General features: G+C 40.4%; 1 protein-coding gene across 1 annotated transcript in view; it reads left to right on the forward strand.

The window, feature by feature from the left end:
• The window catches only part of LOC130557236 (uncharacterized), a 30,186-nt gene extending 11,088 nt beyond the window's left edge, over nt 1-19,098 (forward strand). Inside the window, exons 2-11 of the mRNA XM_057338869.1 lie at nt 15,258-15,326; nt 15,433-15,540; nt 15,639-15,716; nt 16,270-16,360; nt 16,511-16,591; nt 16,704-16,788; nt 16,899-16,930; nt 17,032-17,161; nt 17,245-17,326; nt 17,407-19,098. Coding sequence (XP_057194852.1) covers nt 15,263-15,326; nt 15,433-15,540; nt 15,639-15,716; nt 16,270-16,360; nt 16,511-16,591; nt 16,704-16,788; nt 16,899-16,930; nt 17,032-17,161; nt 17,245-17,326; nt 17,407-17,414 — 759 coding nt within the window. The 5' untranslated portion in view covers nt 15,258-15,262 and the 3' untranslated portion in view covers nt 17,415-19,098. The remainder of the gene's footprint in view (nt 1-15,257; nt 15,327-15,432; nt 15,541-15,638; nt 15,717-16,269; nt 16,361-16,510; nt 16,592-16,703; nt 16,789-16,898; nt 16,931-17,031; nt 17,162-17,244; nt 17,327-17,406) is intronic.

Raw genomic sequence — 19,098 nt, forward strand, 5'->3', positions numbered from 1 at the left:
AGTAACATGTAACATTTTAATTATATTTTGCTAAAATGAACGAATAAAGTCTTGTTTGTTAACCCCTTCACTGCTGCCTGCAATTGGGTTCTTCTGCCAACCGTGACAGAATGACACGAGCCCAATCGAACCCAGCAGGCGCTCCCAAGGACGGCAAGGCGTCGTCCCCCCGATCCGGCCTAGCCCACTTGCTTCTGGGGTTCCATCAGGGGAGTTATGGGGACCAGGAGTTCGCCAGAGCATTCTCGGCGGTGGCAGAGGCGACCGGGTTCAATGACGTGGAGTTGAAGACGATCTTCAACTGCTGTCTCACCCGGCGCCTCACACCGCCGGAGAAGAGGCTGCTGGCTCCTCTCGGGTTCGCGGATATGGTCACGTGGCCAACCGGGATGATCCCGGGAGTGGGGTTCCATTTGGAACTTCAGCTCCACGGTCGAGCGTCCCGGGGGGTCTCGTCCTGGCTGCCCGGGGGGACTCAGTACCCTCTGGCTGGAGCTCCACGGTTCCAGGTTCCCCTGGCGGAGACCGTGGCGAGTGGGGAGGGAAGGACTCGGGGACGACGTCTGGGGGTTTCCCCAACGCTGAACTACCTCCGGTCCCCACGGGTCCGCCAAAGATGGCTGCAGACCGGGCGGTGCGGAAAAGGAGGAAGGAGCGTCACGGGGGAATGAACCGTTCTATGCAGCTGGCTACCACTCCGGTCCAGCCGGCGTCCAGTCCAGCATCCAGTCCTGTGATCCAGCCGGCGTCCAGTCCTGTGATCCAGCCGGCGTCCAGTCCGGTGATCCAGCCGGCAGTCCGTATCAGTCCGGATCAGCCGTGTCCAGCCGGGTCCAGTCCGGCTGTCCAGCCGGCGTCCAGCCGGCCTGTCCAGCCGGCCAGCTTCCAGCCGGCCTTCCAGCCGGCGTCAAGCCCTGTCAGCCGGCCTTCCAGCCGGCGTCAAGCCTGTCCAGCCGGCCTTCCAGCCGGCGTCAAGCCCTGTCCAGCCGGCCTTCCAGCCGGCGTCAAGCCCATGTCCAGCCGGCCTTCCAGCCGGCGTCAAGCCTGTCCAGCCGGCCTTCCAGCCGGCGTCAAGCCCTGTCCAGCCGGCCTTCCAGCCGGCGTCAAGCCATGTCCAGCCGGCCTTCCAGCCGGCGTCAAGCCCTGTCCAGCCGGCCTTCCAGCCGGCGTCAAGCCATGTCCAGCCGGCCTTCCAGCCGGCGTCAAGCCATGTCCAGCCGGCCTTCCAGCCGGCGTCAAGCCATGTCCAGCCGGCCTTCCAGCCGGCCCTGGGAGACTCCCAGGGCAAAGACTGTCCCCCCAGGACTCCTCCTAAGTCCCCCAGGACTCAGCGCCCTCGAGCGCAGCCGGGGACTGGGACTATTCCCCACCCCCATGGACTGCCCCCTATGGGCCCTTGTTTTGCCCCACCCCCCCTCCCATGTTTGTTGTTTTTGTTGTGCCACCCCAGTCCTGTAGTCTTGTTGTCCTGTCTACCCCTTGTCATGTTCACCATGTTTGTCTGGTTTTTGTCTTTGTCTCGGTCTGCCTTGTCTGTCGTCTACCCCTTGGTGAGCACTGGAGGTGCTCATTAAAGGGGGGGCTTCTGTCATGGCTCTGCTTCCTTAGTCATGTTTTTCTTGGTCCTGTAGCAGAGCCATGACAAAGTCTTTGGTTATGTGTGGAGAGAAACATATTATTGTCCATTTGACAATGGTGTACGTTCTCTCCAGTGTCTTGTCATTGACCCCATTCCTCTCGTTTCCTCGTTATCCTTCCCTGAGTGTTTCATTACCCACACCTGCCCCATGTCGTTATCCCTCGTTTGTCTTACCCTATATAATACCCTCATGTTTCATTGTCCTGTGTTCGGTCATTGTATCTGTATGCGTGTGCTATGTGCTGTATTCAGTTGTCTTGTTGCTCGTCCAGTGTGTTCCGGTATTGCCTGTTCCTGTCGTGCTGTTTCAAGTCATAGTAAGTGTTTGAGTTTAGTTTATGTCAAGTGTTGTTTTAGTTCAGTTTAGTGCAAGTTAGTCTTCGTCCCGTTTTCCTGTTATCAGTTTTCCCCCATCGTGGGTTTTGTTTTGTGTAATAAAGTCTTGTTTTGTTAACCCCTTCACTGCTGCCTGCAATTGGGTTCTTTCTGCCAATTCCGTGACAGCGCCCGCCTGCCGATTGGCTGAAAATTCGTTTCTTCATTCTGATTGTGACAATCTGCTTGGGTTTGTATATTGATTGGCTGGAATTCTGTAAACCCTTCTATAAACCATTTTGACATTGACGAGGCTATAGTAGTGATGGGAAGTTCGGATCATTTTACTGACTCGGACCTTTGAGTCTCGTTCAGCAAAATGAACGAATCTTTTTTCGAGTCATATCGTTCATTTCGTTCATTTTAGCAAAATATAATTAAAATGTTACATGTTACTTTCCTAACACATCTACTACTTATGCAAACGTTGATCACATTACAAACAATACAAAACTATAATGCTATAAGAAACAGAAAAGATTAATTCATTGTTTACCTGGGTCTTTAGTCTATGATTAGCTCACCACACCTCTTATCTACAAGTCCTCGGGTTTGACTCTTCGTTCCGACGTGACAGCTTCGTAAGCTAAACCAATGCAGTCTGAGCAGGAAAGAGAATTGATTAGTTCACCTCTCGAGTCTTCGGGCTCGAGTCGTTCGTTCATCAAGTGACAGCCCCCTACGCTTTACCAATGCCGTCTGAGCCGGAAAGAGAATTGATTAGTTCACCTCTCGAGTCTTCGGGTTCGAGTCGTTCGTTCATCAGTGACAGCCCCCTACGCTTTACCAATGCCGTCTGAGCCGGAAAGAGAATTGATTAGTTCACCTCTCGAGTCGTTCGTTCTTTTGTCACAGGACCCTAGAATNTACACAAAACAAAACCCACGATGGGGGAAAACTGATAACAGGAAAACGGGACGAAGACTAACTTGCACTAAACTGAACTAAAACAACACTTGACATAAACTAAACTCAAACACTTACTATGACTTGAAACAGCACGACAGGAACAGGCAATACCGGAACACACTGGACGAGCAACAAGACAACTGAATACAGCACATAGCACACGCATACAGATACAATGACCGAACACAGGACAATGAAACATGAGGGTATTATATAGGGTAAGACAAAGGAGGGATAACGACATGGGGCAGGTGTGGGTAATGAAACACTCAGGGAAGGATAACGAGGAAACGAGAGGAATGGGGTCAATGACAAGACACTGGAGAGAACGTACACTATTGTCAAATGGACAATAATATGTTTCTCTCCACACATAACCAAAGACTTTGTCATGGCTCTGCTACAGGACCAAGAAAAACATGACTAAGGAAGCAGAGCCATGACAGGCGCTTAACAGAACCATGTGTGCTGTGAATTCCAGCCCACACCCTAACCCTAACCTTACTCTAACCATCTAAACTACCTATGATTGTTAAAATTGATGAAAAAACATGTTTGGGTGATGACGTCAGACTCGAAACAACAAGGATTTAGTGAGAGCCGAAACATACTGCATGCGTGAACAGCGAGTAAGCAGCACGTGCTCGCGGAGCAGGAAATGCTCTGCAACGCGCTGCTCACGCGTGCAGTATGTTTCGGCCGTAAGAAGGCAAACATAATAAAGCCAACAGTTTACAGTAAAAATGTTAAATAAGATTCAGAGATGCAAACTACTTAACAGGCCTCAAGATTCAAGATTAGTAATGCTGTTTATTTCAAATTCCTAATCTACCATTTTTGTGTAACTTCATCAGCAGACATATTTTGCCTATTTTTTGGGTAAGAGAAGAGAAAATGTCATTGTCAACATTGTTATGTTATGGTTTCAAAATGATAAACCAAAGGACACTTAGTAAAACAGTAATATAGCTGCCATAAATGGGGGAAAAAATCTACTTGGGGGACCATGTCCATAGATTTGGATAAGCCCCCAATGTCTACAACGTCTGGCTCCGCGATAGCACACGTATCATGCTCAAACTGAAGAGGAATTGACACATAAATGCAGTAATTTCACCATAAATGCATATAAATGAAGTTTACTACCTTTTTTTATTTATGTTATTTGTAGTACAAATATCCTACAGTGTTTATATAGCATGGGAAAGGTGCATGCAAATAGTGACAAGCACATGTGATGAAATCACAATGATAAAAATAGCGTTTCATAAACCTTTTATTTTTTTATTGTACTTTATATTTCAAGATGTTCTAGCGCAAAGAGTTTAAGACTTAAGTTTATTCTATACTTCAGGCATACTTCAGGCATCTGTCTGTAATGTGTGCTGTAGGTAGGCTACTAAACAGCTTGTCATGATACGGACCGTCCTCAAACACCAAGAAAGGTTATAATTAGCAGTAAAAGGTCACACAAATATTTGAATATTTCAGCCATATAACATAACACTAAATTATTAGAAAAGAAATGCAAAGAACCAATAAATCGGCCTTTTAATCGGTTCATTGAACCGAACCGCCCGAAAGAACCGGTTCGCAAAAAATGAATCGTTCTGGACATAACTGTTCCCAATTATTTTGAAATGGGGTTTGAATGGGCATGATATGGTTCTGTGCACGTATCTGCATGGACGCGTGTCTCACTGCGTTTACATGAGCATGCACTTTTTGTTTGATTAAATCCCGGATCCCTAAATCCAATTGATGACTTTTGATTAATCACTATCTAAGGGCAGCATCTATGAAATATGCGTTATATTTTAAGCATTCGAAATGCCACGTGTAACCCCTCGTTTACACTGTACGCGTGTGCCGCATGTGTCGGCTCTATGGAAGGCCAAGTGGTTCAAATATACGTGAATTTTAACACGTCAAGTACACGTCAACAATGCGTATTTCACATATGGAAAGCCATGAGGGTGAAAAACGCGCGAATTTTTACACGTTAAGTACACGTCAACAACGTGTATTTCACACGTACTCAACATGTATTTAACGTGTACTTAACGTATTGTTTACGTGTGAAAAATGCATCATGCCTTTTTCTTAAATAAGTACAGTAGTAGACATTCTAGCTTTATCATTCATCAAACTTTGGTTAGCATCAAAAAACTAATATTTGTGTGGGGAAACAGTTACAGCAGAGGTACACAATTAAGACACAATTGATCAATTGCTTACATTTATAACCAATTTTTCACACGTAAACAACACGCTAAGTACATGTTAAATACACGTTGAGTGCGTGTGAAATACACGTTGTTGACATGTACTTAACTTGTTAAAATTCACGTATATTTGAACCACTTGGCCTTCCACATTCACATGTACTCAATGTGTATTTAACGTGTACTTAACGTGTATTTAAAGTGTACTTAACGTGTTGAAAATTAACGTGTACTTGACGTGTATTTAACACGTGCTTAACGTGTTAAATACACGTCAATTACACGTAGAATACACGTAAACAACGCGTGATTCAGACGCCAGTTTCCAGTTTAAACGGGTCAATATCAATTGCTGCTTAAGAATTGGGTCAAACCATTTCGGCAAACCTGGGGGGTTGCCTGCCGCTCATAGGCTACATGCTTCCACCATTAAAGATCCTCCTGTTTATTTGTCCTTTTATTGTGTAGTTATTTATTAATGAAAGTTATATTTATTAAGATAAAAAGCCCATTTTGCACATTAGTAAACATTCTGACTGTAACACCATTTACCAGACTTCAGTTTTCTAACATTAAAAACACTAAAATTTGTTTAATAAAATGTTTACAGATGGTGGTTCTTCAAATTTATGATACAGACCATTGTAATGAATTTTAGTTTTTGATGAACAATGTAAACTTTAAAGGTGGAGTTTTATTTACTGCTATGGCCAGTAGGGTGCAATCAAGATGCTCCACAGGGGCCATATTAATATCTTAGACTAAGATCTTTCAAACTCAGTGTTCTAAATGAGGTCCAAATCAAATCACGGTGGTTACTAAAGAGATAAGATACTGACTCAGGGTTTTTCTGTATACATCCCATTTCAGGTCATCATTTCAACTCCAACCATAAAGTCAGATATTCTGAACCATGTGTACTTACATCAGACCTGTCAGCAGCCTAATATGCTTTATATCTTTAGTCATACCATTAGACACTAATATAACTGCAATAAATTAAACTGTAATACTCAGCTGTACTCCATGTTTCAACTGTATAGTTTCATTAGTAGACTTTTTTACAATTAATCTTATCTTGGGAATTGTTGTTTTGCTTGTTGATTGTTCTCTTATTATTCTATTTTATTATTTTTGCCTTTATTTCTAGTAATGTATGTATTTTATATGATGTAGCGCTCTGGGTGTAAGAAAAGCGCATTATAAATAAAAGGTATTTGTAAAATGTAACATGTTTTTATTTTTATATTAATTGGTGTACATTTGGTCATGATACCATTTCTCACAAAGGATAAATAAATAGATTTGATATAAATACCTTACCAGGTTTAAAATAAAAAATATTGTCAACGTAAGGTTTATGTTAAGTCTGTAACAAAAATTATCATCTTAACATTAGTACTAAAGAAAATACAGCTGCAAACAACAATTACAGGGTCAAGCCCTTCAACGGCACAAAGGGAAACATATGTGGACATTTCTGATGATGAGTTTTTGAAAAGCAGCTCCAAAACAATTTAAACTAAAGGCACTATAAAATTGTTTCTATCGTATGATCATTAGGTGGCACTGTCACCAAATTTCTATCAAGGTAAAGATGTGCCAATGATGATGCATTCCAACTTTTGTGTCAATACACATACATGTACTTCTGAAGTGACAATTTAAAGTCAATAAGAACCAATTTAATGTTTTGTATAATAATAAGTCCAACAAGTTTCGTCTCATCAGTAACTGTGGCGGCGTGGTAATGCCACCTCCTTGTGGGGGAGAGATTCAGCACTAAACTAAGGAAGACTGAGTGAGCAAACAGGATCCTAGTCCCCCCACCCAATGCTTTTAGCCTTTGTACAATTGAAAATTGTATGTTTACCCTGTCATGTTGCAATGTTTAAATGCTCAATATACAAACCCGATTCCAAAAAAGTTGGGACACTGTACAAATTGTGAATAAAAACAGAATGCAATGATGTGGAAGTTTCAAATTTCAATATTTTATTCAGAATACAACATAGATGACATATCAAATGTTTAAACTGAGAGAATGTATCATTTTAAGGGAAAAATAAGTTGATTTTAAATTTCATGGCATCAACACATCTCAAAAAAGTTGGGACAAGGCCATGTTTACCACTGTGTGGCATCCCCTCTTCTTTTTATAACAGTCTGCAAACGTCTGGGGACTGAGGAGACAAGTTGCTCAAGTTTAGGAATAGGAATGTTGTCCCATTCTTGTCTAATACAGGCTTCTAGTTGCTCGACTGTCTTAGGTCTTCTTTGTCGCATCTTCCTCTTTATGATGCGCCAAATGTTTTCTATGGGTGAAAGATCTGGACTGCAGGCTGGCCATTTCAGTACCCGGATCCTTCTTCTACGCAGCCATGATGTTGTAATTGATGCAGTATGTGGTCTGGCATTGTCATGTTGGAAAATGCAAGGTCTTCCCTGAAAGAGACGACGTCTGGATGGGAGCATATGTTGTTCTAGAACTTGGATATACCTTTCAGCATTGATGGTGCCTTTCCAGATGTGTAAGCTGCCCATGCCACACGCACTCATGCAACCCCATACCATCAGAGATGCAGGCTTCTGAACTGAGCGCTGATAACAACTTGGGTTGTCCTTGTCCTCTTTAGTCCGGATGACATGGCGTCCCAGTTTTCCAAAAAGAACTTCAAATTTTGATTCGTCTGACCACAGAACAGTTTTCCACTTTGCCACAGTCCATTTTAAATGAGCCTTGGCCCAGAGAAAACGCCTGCGCTTCTGGATCATGTTTAGATATGGCTTCTTTTTTGACCTATAGAGTTTTAGCCGGCAACGGCGAATGGCACGGTGGATTGTGTTCACCGACAATGTTTTCTGGAAGTATTCCTGAGCCCATGTTGTGATTTCCATTACAGTAGCATTCCTGTATGTGATGCAGTGCCGTCTAAGGGCCCGAAGATCACGGGCATCCAGTATGGTTTTCCGGCCTTGACCCTTACGCACAGAGATTGTTCCAGATTCTCTGAATCTTTGGATGATATTATGCACTGTAGATGATGATAACTTCAAACTCTTTGCAATTTTTCTCTGAGAAACTCCTTTCTGATATTGCTCCACTATTTTTCGCCGCAGCATTGGGGGAATTGGTGATCCTCTGCCCATCTTGACTTCTGAGAGACACTGCCACTCTGAGAGGCTCTTTTTATACCCAATCATGTTGCCAATTGACCTAATAAGTTGCAAATTGGTCCTCCAGCTGTTCCTTATATGTACATTTAACTTTTCCGGCCTCTTATTGCTACCTGTCCCAACTTTTTTGGAATGTGTAGCTCTCATGAAATCCAAAATGAGCCAATATTTGGCATGACATTTCAAAATGTCTCACTTTCAACATTTGATATGTTATCTATATTCTATTGTGAATAAAATATAAGTTTATGAGATTCGTAAATTATTGCATTCCTTTTTTATTCACAATTTGTACAGTGTCCCAACTTTTTTGGAATCGGGTTTGTACAATGAGGTGGCTTCAGGATTTAGTTATACACGGCAGCCACCTGAAGGTTGTGTGTGCAAAGAACCCGCCCTCCCCTGACCGAATTGCGTAAAGTTACTCTGATTACTATACGCAAGATATGGCCAGTTTGTTGTGTCGATGGTTTTAATACTAAAAACGTATTACTACAAAGAACAAAGTAAACTTGTGTGCAGTACTTGGTAGTCTTGCATGTTGACATATATCAAGGTGTCTTGTAAAGCTACGTTCACTGTTTCACCTGGACATTGTTCTATTTCTTGGTTCAAAAAAATACATTAGAAAGACATTGACAGGTGACATTTAATGGACTCCCTTTTTACGCTGCTATTATAACCCTTTATATTCATTTTGTTCTAAAAAGTAGGTTTCACTTCGAAAAAAAGCAGGTTTCACTAAATAATGTATCATACAATACAGTACACATTAAAAAGATCAATAATAAATGTTTCTGCTGTTATCCTTTGGAAGCATTACCTAGAGTCATAAGAGCAATATTCTGCATATACGCTGTAATCAGCTCTGGTTTTGTGAAAAGAAAGTCTCTTATGGTCATGGAAGCTGTATAATCCAAGCGCTCGACGAAGTAGTTACATTCCAAAAGATACTTTAATAATAATAATTGTACAAGGATAAACCAGGAGTACGTACGTACATACATAAACATGTAAGAACAATACAATGAGCTAAAGGAACAGACAGACTTAAATACATAGGGGAACATAATCAGTTTAAACAGAATCAGGTGAGGGACTAATTAACTAATAAGGAAATCAGGCACAGAAGACAAAACTAAAACAGGACAACCAAAACTAAGGAAACCCGTGACACTTTTAGGTCTATTGTGCATGTGAGCTGTCTTTTCAGTGACATCAGTTTTGATTTAAAATTGTAAAGAATAGTAATGATGATAATGACCAACTGTACATTTAATAATGCAAATGATTTGTATAAATGTATGATCACAAGCGTGGATGTCAACTGGCCTGGCTCAGTGCAGGAATCTGTGTTCTGTCAGTGCTTGAGGAAGGTAAAGTATGTAGGGAACAAAACAGAACACTTGGATTTTGGCAAAGAGACCCTATATACAATTTTCCCTTTTCTGTACTAAGACAGGGCGATTGATGGCCTGTTGGTGGCGGACAGGGGTTATGCACGCCATATGCAGATGTTTTTGCAGAGGTCTCTGCTATGACCACAGAACCGCTTTAGTGTGGCCCTCACTCAAACCAGTGTCAGGATGGTGATGACCCAAAGAATTAAAATTGTATGCTTCAGCTGACCACTCAGCTGGGACCAGCCATCAAAGATGACATCAATATACTATATGTCACTTTAAATGCATACTGAATCTCAAAATTTTATATTGTTTGTCATATGACTAAATAGAGGAAGTAAAGTCTATTAATAAATATGTATACTTAATTATATGAGTTTACTTAAACCCCATTCACACAGACCGGTGATCCCATAAAATTGCCATAAGATTGCCAGAGTGCCTTCTGTGTGAATGCAAACGCATCACGGATTGATCCAAAAAGTGATTCCGGACAGGGGAACTAGTAACATTAACAGGATCAGTCCCAGAAAGTGCCCTGTGTGAGGAAAAGGCAGAAACAATGCCATAAAAGCTGTGTACTGATGACACGCATCTATAATAAATCATAAATAATTTGGCTATAAACAATTACAAACAAAGTAATTTGTTTTCTTTAGTTAATCGACAACTAAAAAATACCATTCGTCTTTAGCTAAATCACGGATGTATGCAAGAGTCATAATCAACGAACTTAAGCTCAGAGATGCGAGAATAGCGCTGTCTGCTTCTAATCGCAGTTTAAACTTGAAATTACTTTGATCAATCTGTGCGCACAGATTCCAGAAAATCACTGGAAGTGAGAATGAACAAAATCTAACGATCCCGGGACAAATTCCTGGACACATTTTCTGTGTATTTTCCAGGAAGTCTGTATGTCCGTAAGTGTGCAGAGAGAGGGTTGCAGGGTTCTTAAAAGGCCCCGACAATCTGTTTTAGGTTAGATTAGGTAAATTATTTAAATCAGAGAAAGTGGCATTCATTCGTACTAACATAGGACTGAATTTAATTTATATAAAGCAATTAAAGATTTTTTTTGTTTCTATTTCTCTTGTACCCTCGGGAAGGGGACAGTAATTTATGTTCACATTCAAATGTGTGGAATAAAGAATAGCTCATTGCATTTACCTCATAAATTCTGTCACAGCACACAGAAAGTGTCTCTTCTTCATTTGTTTCACCCTTATAAAGGTTGAAAAAACGTTGAATTATATTTTGTCTTGATCAGCTGCCAGTACCACTTTGAGTTAGGATTTGGTTGTTAAGCGCAGACGTCACTCTTTCATGTTATTCTTCACTCATTTCACAAATAAGTGTTTAATAAGAATTAAGTACAAGCGTTCATCCCAATCCTGAAAGTCTTTCAATTAATTTTAAATTATAATATCATGTGTGCATAATCTCTGAACAAACAAGGTTTTAACAAGCACCACCTGCTGGTTATAAATGTAAGCACAAAAAACTCACATTGTTTTCCAAAGACAGATATTTATTACAATGCTCTGTATCCTAAACCTGTCTTAATTGATACCTCTGCTGCAACAGTTTTCCCACACAAATATAATTTTTTATATGCTAACCAAAGTTTGATGAATGGTAAAGCTAGAACGTGCATGAGAAAGGCATGAGTGGAGTAAAAGGAGGTAATTTTATTTTTACCCAGTTTTTCATAAAACAGCAATCCTAATAGTTTATATACATAACAATAATAAATTAAAGACAAGAAAAGACAAATAAATAGAAGGATCCATAGCATGCTAAATGTTGGTAGCACAGAGTCTATAACACCCCCCAAGTTTGCAGAAATGGTTTGACCCAATTCTTAAGCAGCCAATGATATTGAGCTATTTAAACTGGAAACTGGCATCTGAATCACGCGTTGTTTACGTGTATTCTACGTGTAATTGACGTGTATTTAACACGTCATGTACACGTTAATTTTTCACACGTAAACAACACATTAAGTACACGTTAAATACACGTTGAGTACGTGTGAAATACACGTTGTTGACGTGTACTTAACGTGTTTAAATTCACGTATATTTGAACCACTTGGCCTTCCATACAATTCGAGCGCCATACCCGTTCGCGTTCCATACTCCACCACCTGCGGGCGTGGCGTCATCAACGAGATTGCTGAACCAACTTGTTCAAACAATTGACCCTTCGCTAAGCCCCGCCCTCCTTAGTTACTGTTGCTACGCCTGTCAAGCTTTCACGCCTGGCAAGTGTATTACAGTATGTATGCACCGGTGTCAGACATTCCCAAGGAGATAATTAGTCATTTTTGGCGAACATGTGACATATCTGAGAGAGCAAGACAAAGGGACTGCAGTGTGCATTCGAGGGATATATCCACGACATAATATGCAACCGATTAGAAAATAATTTAATCAAAATTGAAGCTAAAGCCTATGAATGATAACATTCTCCCGCTTATATTTTTAGTAGCGCGCCAGGCTACTGCTCGTGCTCACACGTCGTGGGTCTAATTTATGCCTTGGACCTGGCAAGAGCCAGAGATGCTGAGCTGAGCCATACATCATCAACAACACAAACACATTTCCGTCTTGCCTTTAATCATCTTATATAACGTTCAAATATATGCATTATGAACAAAGAACCGTCATTATTTCCAAGCAATGATGTGCTGAGTTAGCTAGCTAGCTTACATTAGCGTGCTCTTACCTTGGAGCAAACATAGGTGTTTTTGTTAATCCTGTCGACCTTTAGTGGGACATTCTAAAACGCTTAACATGAAAAACGCTTAACGTAGTTTAACGTACCTAAACAGCGATAAAAAAACAAGTTTCTGTTAAATATTTTACTTCTAATAAACACATGCTGCTGTCAAAAGAACGAGCTCTTGGTCCGCGGATAAAATGAATATCACGTTAAGCGTTCTCACCATAGAAGTCCATTATAAGAGAAAACAGGTTAACGTGGCTTAGACAAATTTCTGTCATTTTAGTTGTAATGAATACTTCAAAAGCCACCGTGCATTGTGTTGAAAAGTGGCGTAGCCTACTCTTTATGCCCTGTCTGAAACCAATATTAAGAAATGAGGCTGAAAGGCAATAAAGTTGCTAACTCCTGGCTTCAGTGTTGTTACTTCGAGCTGAATAGCCTGTGGAGCAAACTAGAACAAAACAGCATGTTTCTAAAAGCTCTGATAAAAAGAGACAGAAATATAAATGAGATGATACAGTGCGTTCTTGTGGCACGAATGCTCGCGTGGCTAATTGCGTCAGTAGGCTAACTGGCGTTGCCGTTTATCCGCGGACCAAGAGCTCGTTCTTTTGACAGCAGCAAGTGTTTAGTACAAGGTTTGACATAAATTTGGTTTTCCTTGATCGCTGTTTAGGTACGTTACGCCACGTTAAGCGTTTCCTTATAATGGACTTCTATGGGGGAGAAAACGCTTAACGTGATATTATTCACTTTATCCGCGGACCAAGAGCTCGTTCTTTTGACAGCAGCAAGTGTTTAATACAAGCAAGGTTTGACAGAAATTTGGTTTTCCTTGATCGCTGTTTGGGTACGTTAAGCGTTTTTCACGTTAAGCGTTTTAATGTCCCACATTTAGTTGTGAATGATGCCTTCCATACTGCTTGATCCACGTCCGGCATTTCTCCCCTTGGGTTTTAGGTTTCGGGAAGGGGAAAAACTCCACCACCCCGTCCAAACTTCCACTTGCAGCGAGCACCTTCTCTCTCGGAAACGCACCCCTGGACGTCATAAAGATTGAACTCTTTTGTGACGTAGTCGAATATGCTTAGCCGCGCGCATGCAGACAGATGTTTATCAGTACAAACAGTGTTATCCACACAGCTCGGTCAACGCTCACTTCTTCACTTTAAAACCACAGAGAATCAGAGCAATTTCTTATTCGTCCTGGAAAAGAGTTCGCGCACAGCACGAGCGAAAGAAGCAACGCGTGGTGAGTGAGAAAACGTTTGTTTTTATCGAAGTGTTTCTAAAAGCCCACTCAAACAAATCTAGAAGTCTCTTAAATGTATTGAGTGTCATTAATTTCAGTACTGTCACTACGTATGAGTTTCACTACTTGATAATCGCGACCAAAGGGACAAAACAGTACAATGTTTGTTTGTATTAGCGCGTTTGAAAAACAACGGCACACGTCTATAAAGACACCAGTGTTGAAGTCTCGAGACTCGGATTCGGTCTTGAACTCGGTCTCGAGACCCTATTTGAATGGTCTTGGTCTTGTCGTGGACTTGTGTGCATTTTTACTCGGTCTCGACTCGTACTCGAACATGTTCGGAATTGGACTTATTCTCGAGTCCCATACAAAATATGAAAGACATTGAAAAGACGTCCCTTTATGGGCCAAAAGATAAAGGTGTTTCTACGACTTTTCACGGAGTCTCCTGATTGTCCAATATTGATGTCCAGTGGAACTCTGTACAAAGTAAAGTCTGGTTGTTGAAATTTCTAGTTTGTCAGACTAGTTTCAATTTACACATGGAAATAAATTAAGTGATACTCTTTGAAATAAGCTGAGTTCAATGATTTTAATGCAGTAAGATAGCAAGCAACCGTTGAATCAAGGTTAAAAATGTATGATTTTTCAATGTTAATTGCATTGAATCAGTATCACTTTTGTACCTGCAAAAATCACCATTATTGTGATCCATTGTGAACACCTAGCTTTAGTTGAGCTCTTCTATTTTAATGTTACATTAGGTTTCCTTAAAGGTGCAGTTTGTAACAGTTTTGCAGTAAAATATCCAAAAACCACTAAGCTAGTGTTATATCTCCTTCAGGGAACTGAGGTTACATCCATAAACAGCTGTATTGTCCTTCTCCAGTCTTTTAATGGGTCGCTTTCAATACTGCACATAAGATTCCAATGTTCCTGAATAATCGTGGTCTTCCGTTTATTTTAATATACTGTATAAATAAACAATTATTCACTCCCCTATCACAGTAACACAGAGCAGACATCATAAAACACGCATACATAATGCATGGCAATGATCCAATGCACCCCCGAGTAAAAAGTCTGATATTATATATTTTACATTATTAAAATATTTTTGATAATGTCAGAAGCACTAGAGAGAACAGACAACAGAAGACATTTTTTTAAATTTTCTGAAACAGAAAGAGCCCCCTCTTAGTTGCGGGGTTTTTTAAAATTAAGATCTTAACTTTAAACAGGCGGTAATAAGGTATTAAGCTTGTTTACATTATTTATACGAAGACATTTAATCCAGACACTCTTGTTAGACTTGGATACTGCTGAAACCGGAACATCGTTTACCTTCCGTGGAGCGATGCAGATGTCAAAAACCCGGAAGCGTGAAAAAGGCCTATTGTGTTTTTGCTTTTGTTCTTGAAACGCGTGTAGAATTACAAATATTTCCAATCTTGTCTATATGGTATATTGTGTCAGTGATGGAAATCTGGTCTTGTGAAAGTGATGTTGATGTGAATCTGTCAGTGAATTTTTTCATTTTTTTGCAGAGAAAATGATCCAAAATAAATATAGGCGCTTCAGACCCGTCACCACTATCGAACAGCAGACCTGTTCTGGTAAAGTTTGCCATCTTCATTTCAAAACATATTGCTGGAGTGGAAGGAAAAGTGTATCAAGTTTCTTCTTGAAAAGTGTATTTAAGATGAAAGTTTGATTTTGCAGGTGTTGGTGCATTTCTTCCACACACCCCACTTGAGAAACGCCCTGTATCACCACCCATCCCCAAGAGAAGACTTGGGTGCAGCGTGTGTGGATCCACTCCGGTTCTGGGTGAGTTTGTTAAAACAACATTAAATCAGCGTGCCAAAGTCATATTTTAAAACACACTGTTTCATCACTAAATAAATCTGATGTTATGTTGCTGTTAGATGTCCCACCACCCAAAAGAAAACCATTCGGGATGTCCAAAGGCGAGAGCCAGTGGGCTCAGTTGGTACGGCACCCATGTGAGTTCATAAAACATTTAATCGTTTTAACATTTAATAATACATTTATATTATTATATGTGCGTGTAGCAACCACATGACAAGTGGAACAGAGATATAGGCCTTATTTAAATACTTTTTGAAATATGATATCTGAAATAAATGAGGATGAATCGTCCGTCCATGTTTAATGTGCAAATCCATCAGTGAAACGGCACACTACAGCATATAAAACATTTAAATAAACATCAGTAAATAATGAACCCGCAGAATAACTTCTGCCCGTGCTCAAACGCACCAATGGAAACGTATGCTAATAATTTCTGTGTTAATGTAAAATCTTAAACAAAAAAAAATATCCACAACTGAAAGGCTACAAATAGCAATCCTTAATGCAACTGTCATTTTTATTACTTATATTTGTCACAGTGATGTGCACTACCGCCGGTGGCAGTTCACCACCGTCGTGGCGCTTTATCACCGCGGTGATGCTGTTGTCACGGCAACCGTCATAGCCCTAGGGCTCAGTTCCCAATGAAACACCCCTAATACATGAATATGTGTTTTTCTGTAGGTGTCAGGGTGTCAGAGCAGGAAGAACGCTTCTTTGAACAGGGCCAGCGGGAAAAAGATCACTGGACATTTCTTCGGACGGCTGAAGCAGAGTAAGACATTTTTCATGGTTATCGTTTCATTTGTGGTTTCATTGTTGGTTTTTGTGAGAAATTCACTCCAAGCCAAAGTTATTGGAATTACATTTGTATTTGCGTGCGTGCGTGTGTAAATGTAACGCTAAAACGAGATTTCTTTCACAGGGCTCAGTGTTTGAAGATGGCCATTCGGGATGATAACAAAGCTCTCAGTCAAATCAATAAGAGAATCCTAGAGCTGGAAAAGTAAGTAACACATCACACATCCAAATAAACACAAGTCTACTTTTGTTTCAGGTGTACACAAACAGTGTTTTACCTATATTAATACCATCCCTGTTACATCATCCCATTACAGTGAAATCAAGAATCTCCACAGAAAATCACAGATAATCGAAAATCATCAGAACAACATCCCGTATGAGATGAGTGTATCCTTTAAGGTGTGTTTGCTCTTCTTTACATAAAATGAAATAATGTGTTGTGAGGTGATTTTGTTTAGTTTCCTACTCCAGGAATATTTTTTAAGTGTGTTTGTGTGTGTGTTAAACAGGACCTCCAGCTCAAGGAGCTGCTGAGAATTATGTGAGTTGTAATGACAGTATTTCATTTATTTCACAATGACAACACATCAGTAACAGTGTCTGAGTTTGTTTCTCATTTGTGTTTTGTGTGTTTTTGTCTAGAATAAACGAGTTAGACATGATAGCTGAGCAACAGAAGCAAACCTCGAGGGACATCATGAGTAAGATACAGACAATGGAAAGGGTGAAGCTGAAGAGGAATGTGATTGTCCGCGAGAAGGAACAGCACAGCGTAAGAGCTCAAACTCTAGTGCACATGTGCTCGCACACATGTAAATACTGAACACATCATAATGTTTCACTTTTGTCTAACAGAAATCACTGAAGAACATCAATGTTAGAATTAGAGCGGCTCAGGAGGCTCACAAGGACCTGTTCAGACGTGTCAGAAACTCAGGTTAGGTCAACGCTTGGGTCATGTATTTAAACCTGCAGATGAAGACACCTTCATGAAAGCTCACTCTCTCTTTTCCACAGTGTACTGAAACCTGACCACTTCTGGACACCAGTACCCTACTAACAAACTAGCATACCCTGTTGCTAAAGTATGCTCGCTTGTTACTAAGGTTACTAAGGTAAGTATTTAGGTGTTGCTAGGTTGTTGTAATTAGTTACTAGTGCGTTTAATTAATTTGCTATGTGTTAGGTTTTTAGTTGTTTATTGTGTTATACATTTGTTACTACGGTAATTCAGCTGGTCAGTACATTTGTTATTTCAGTTGGTCAGTAGTTTGTATTTACTGTGTGATGTTGAGATGGTATAGCTTGCTATACTAGGTTGTTTTGGATGATCAGTAGGTATTGCTAAGGGACTTTAGCTGGTTACTAGGGTGTTTAATCTGGTTGTTATGCATTGTTAGGGTCTTTGAGCTGTTTACTGTGTGTTCCTAAGGTATGTTAGCTTGTTACTAGGGTATTTCAGCTGATCAGTAGGTGTTGTTAAGGGATTTTAGCTGGTTACTAGTGCGTTTAATCTACTGTGTGTTATAGCTCCTTACTAGGGTATTTCAGTTGGTCGGTAGGTGCTGCTACAGTTGGTGCTCAACCAGAATGCGTTTCTCGCCGCCTTAGGGGCCGTGGCGGGGAAATTTTAATAACTGCTCTTGATCTCTAACTGTCGCTATACCCATAGATTTTCCAGTGAACGTGTGTCACGTCATGTTTTCATGAGTAACAGTCAGTAGGAAAGTGGAAATACTTTAAACATTTCTAAAAGTCAAATTAATATGAAACCTAAAAAAACATCACTCCGAGGCACTCGAAAGTGTTATAAAAGTTTAAAAGCCTTTATTCAGGGCTTAAAGTTTTCCAGCACCGTGCCGGATCTCTGGCTTGCTGCGTTTGACTGCGGAAAAAAGATTTACTTTAAAAAAAGATTACATTTAAAAATCTTATTAATATCAGTTCATAAGTTCACCTACCAATGGTATGAGAGGAACACAGCCATAGCCGCGGCAAGTTCCCCCTGACGTGGAGCAAAAGAAAAACGGAAACAGTGTCAAAAATAAATAGATAGTATTTGCACTAGGTCCGCCCACCAATATGTAATTAGAATAGAAAAAGTGTAAAAACGTCACCATTTCAAACATCCTCTCCGGTGGCGTAAGGTGTAAAGTCTGTATTGCGTGGCACAGGAGACCCAGGTTCAAATCCAACTCCGGCTCATTTACATTTTTCTACCACGTTACAGATCATAAAGACATTTCTTTTTAATAAAATTTATTTAAGACTTAAAATTAATTTTTATTCATAAAGTTTAGGGTAAGGTTAGGGGGGTGTAAGGCTTTAATATCTCAAGTTGTCATCATTTTAATATTTTTTTATAAATATAAATTATATACACAGTTATTATTGAATAATGTTGAATGCAGCAGTAATGTAAGACAGTTATTTCTTTATTTGAGATTGTGGCTAATAGGTCTAACGTTACATGCAGAATGTGTAACGTTATGGGGTGATTTCTATTTGCTGTCGCCGTGCAGCATGCAGTTGTGTTTAATCACGTGACTGGTTTTCCCTTGGTTTATTATAGGTTGATGTTTGGCTGGTTAAGCTGCTGCCATGCAGCTAAGTTAGTTTCGTACAACAGATTGTGCTTTGGCTACAGGCATTATATAACATGTGTTTATGTGTTTGTTTTATATGCTATATCCTAGAATCAAACTGGAA

The sequence above is a fragment of the Triplophysa rosa genome, linkage group LG7 (genome assembly GCF_024868665.1).
Source record: "Triplophysa rosa linkage group LG7, Trosa_1v2, whole genome shotgun sequence".
NCBI lineage: Eukaryota > Metazoa > Chordata > Actinopteri > Cypriniformes > Nemacheilidae > Triplophysa > Triplophysa rosa.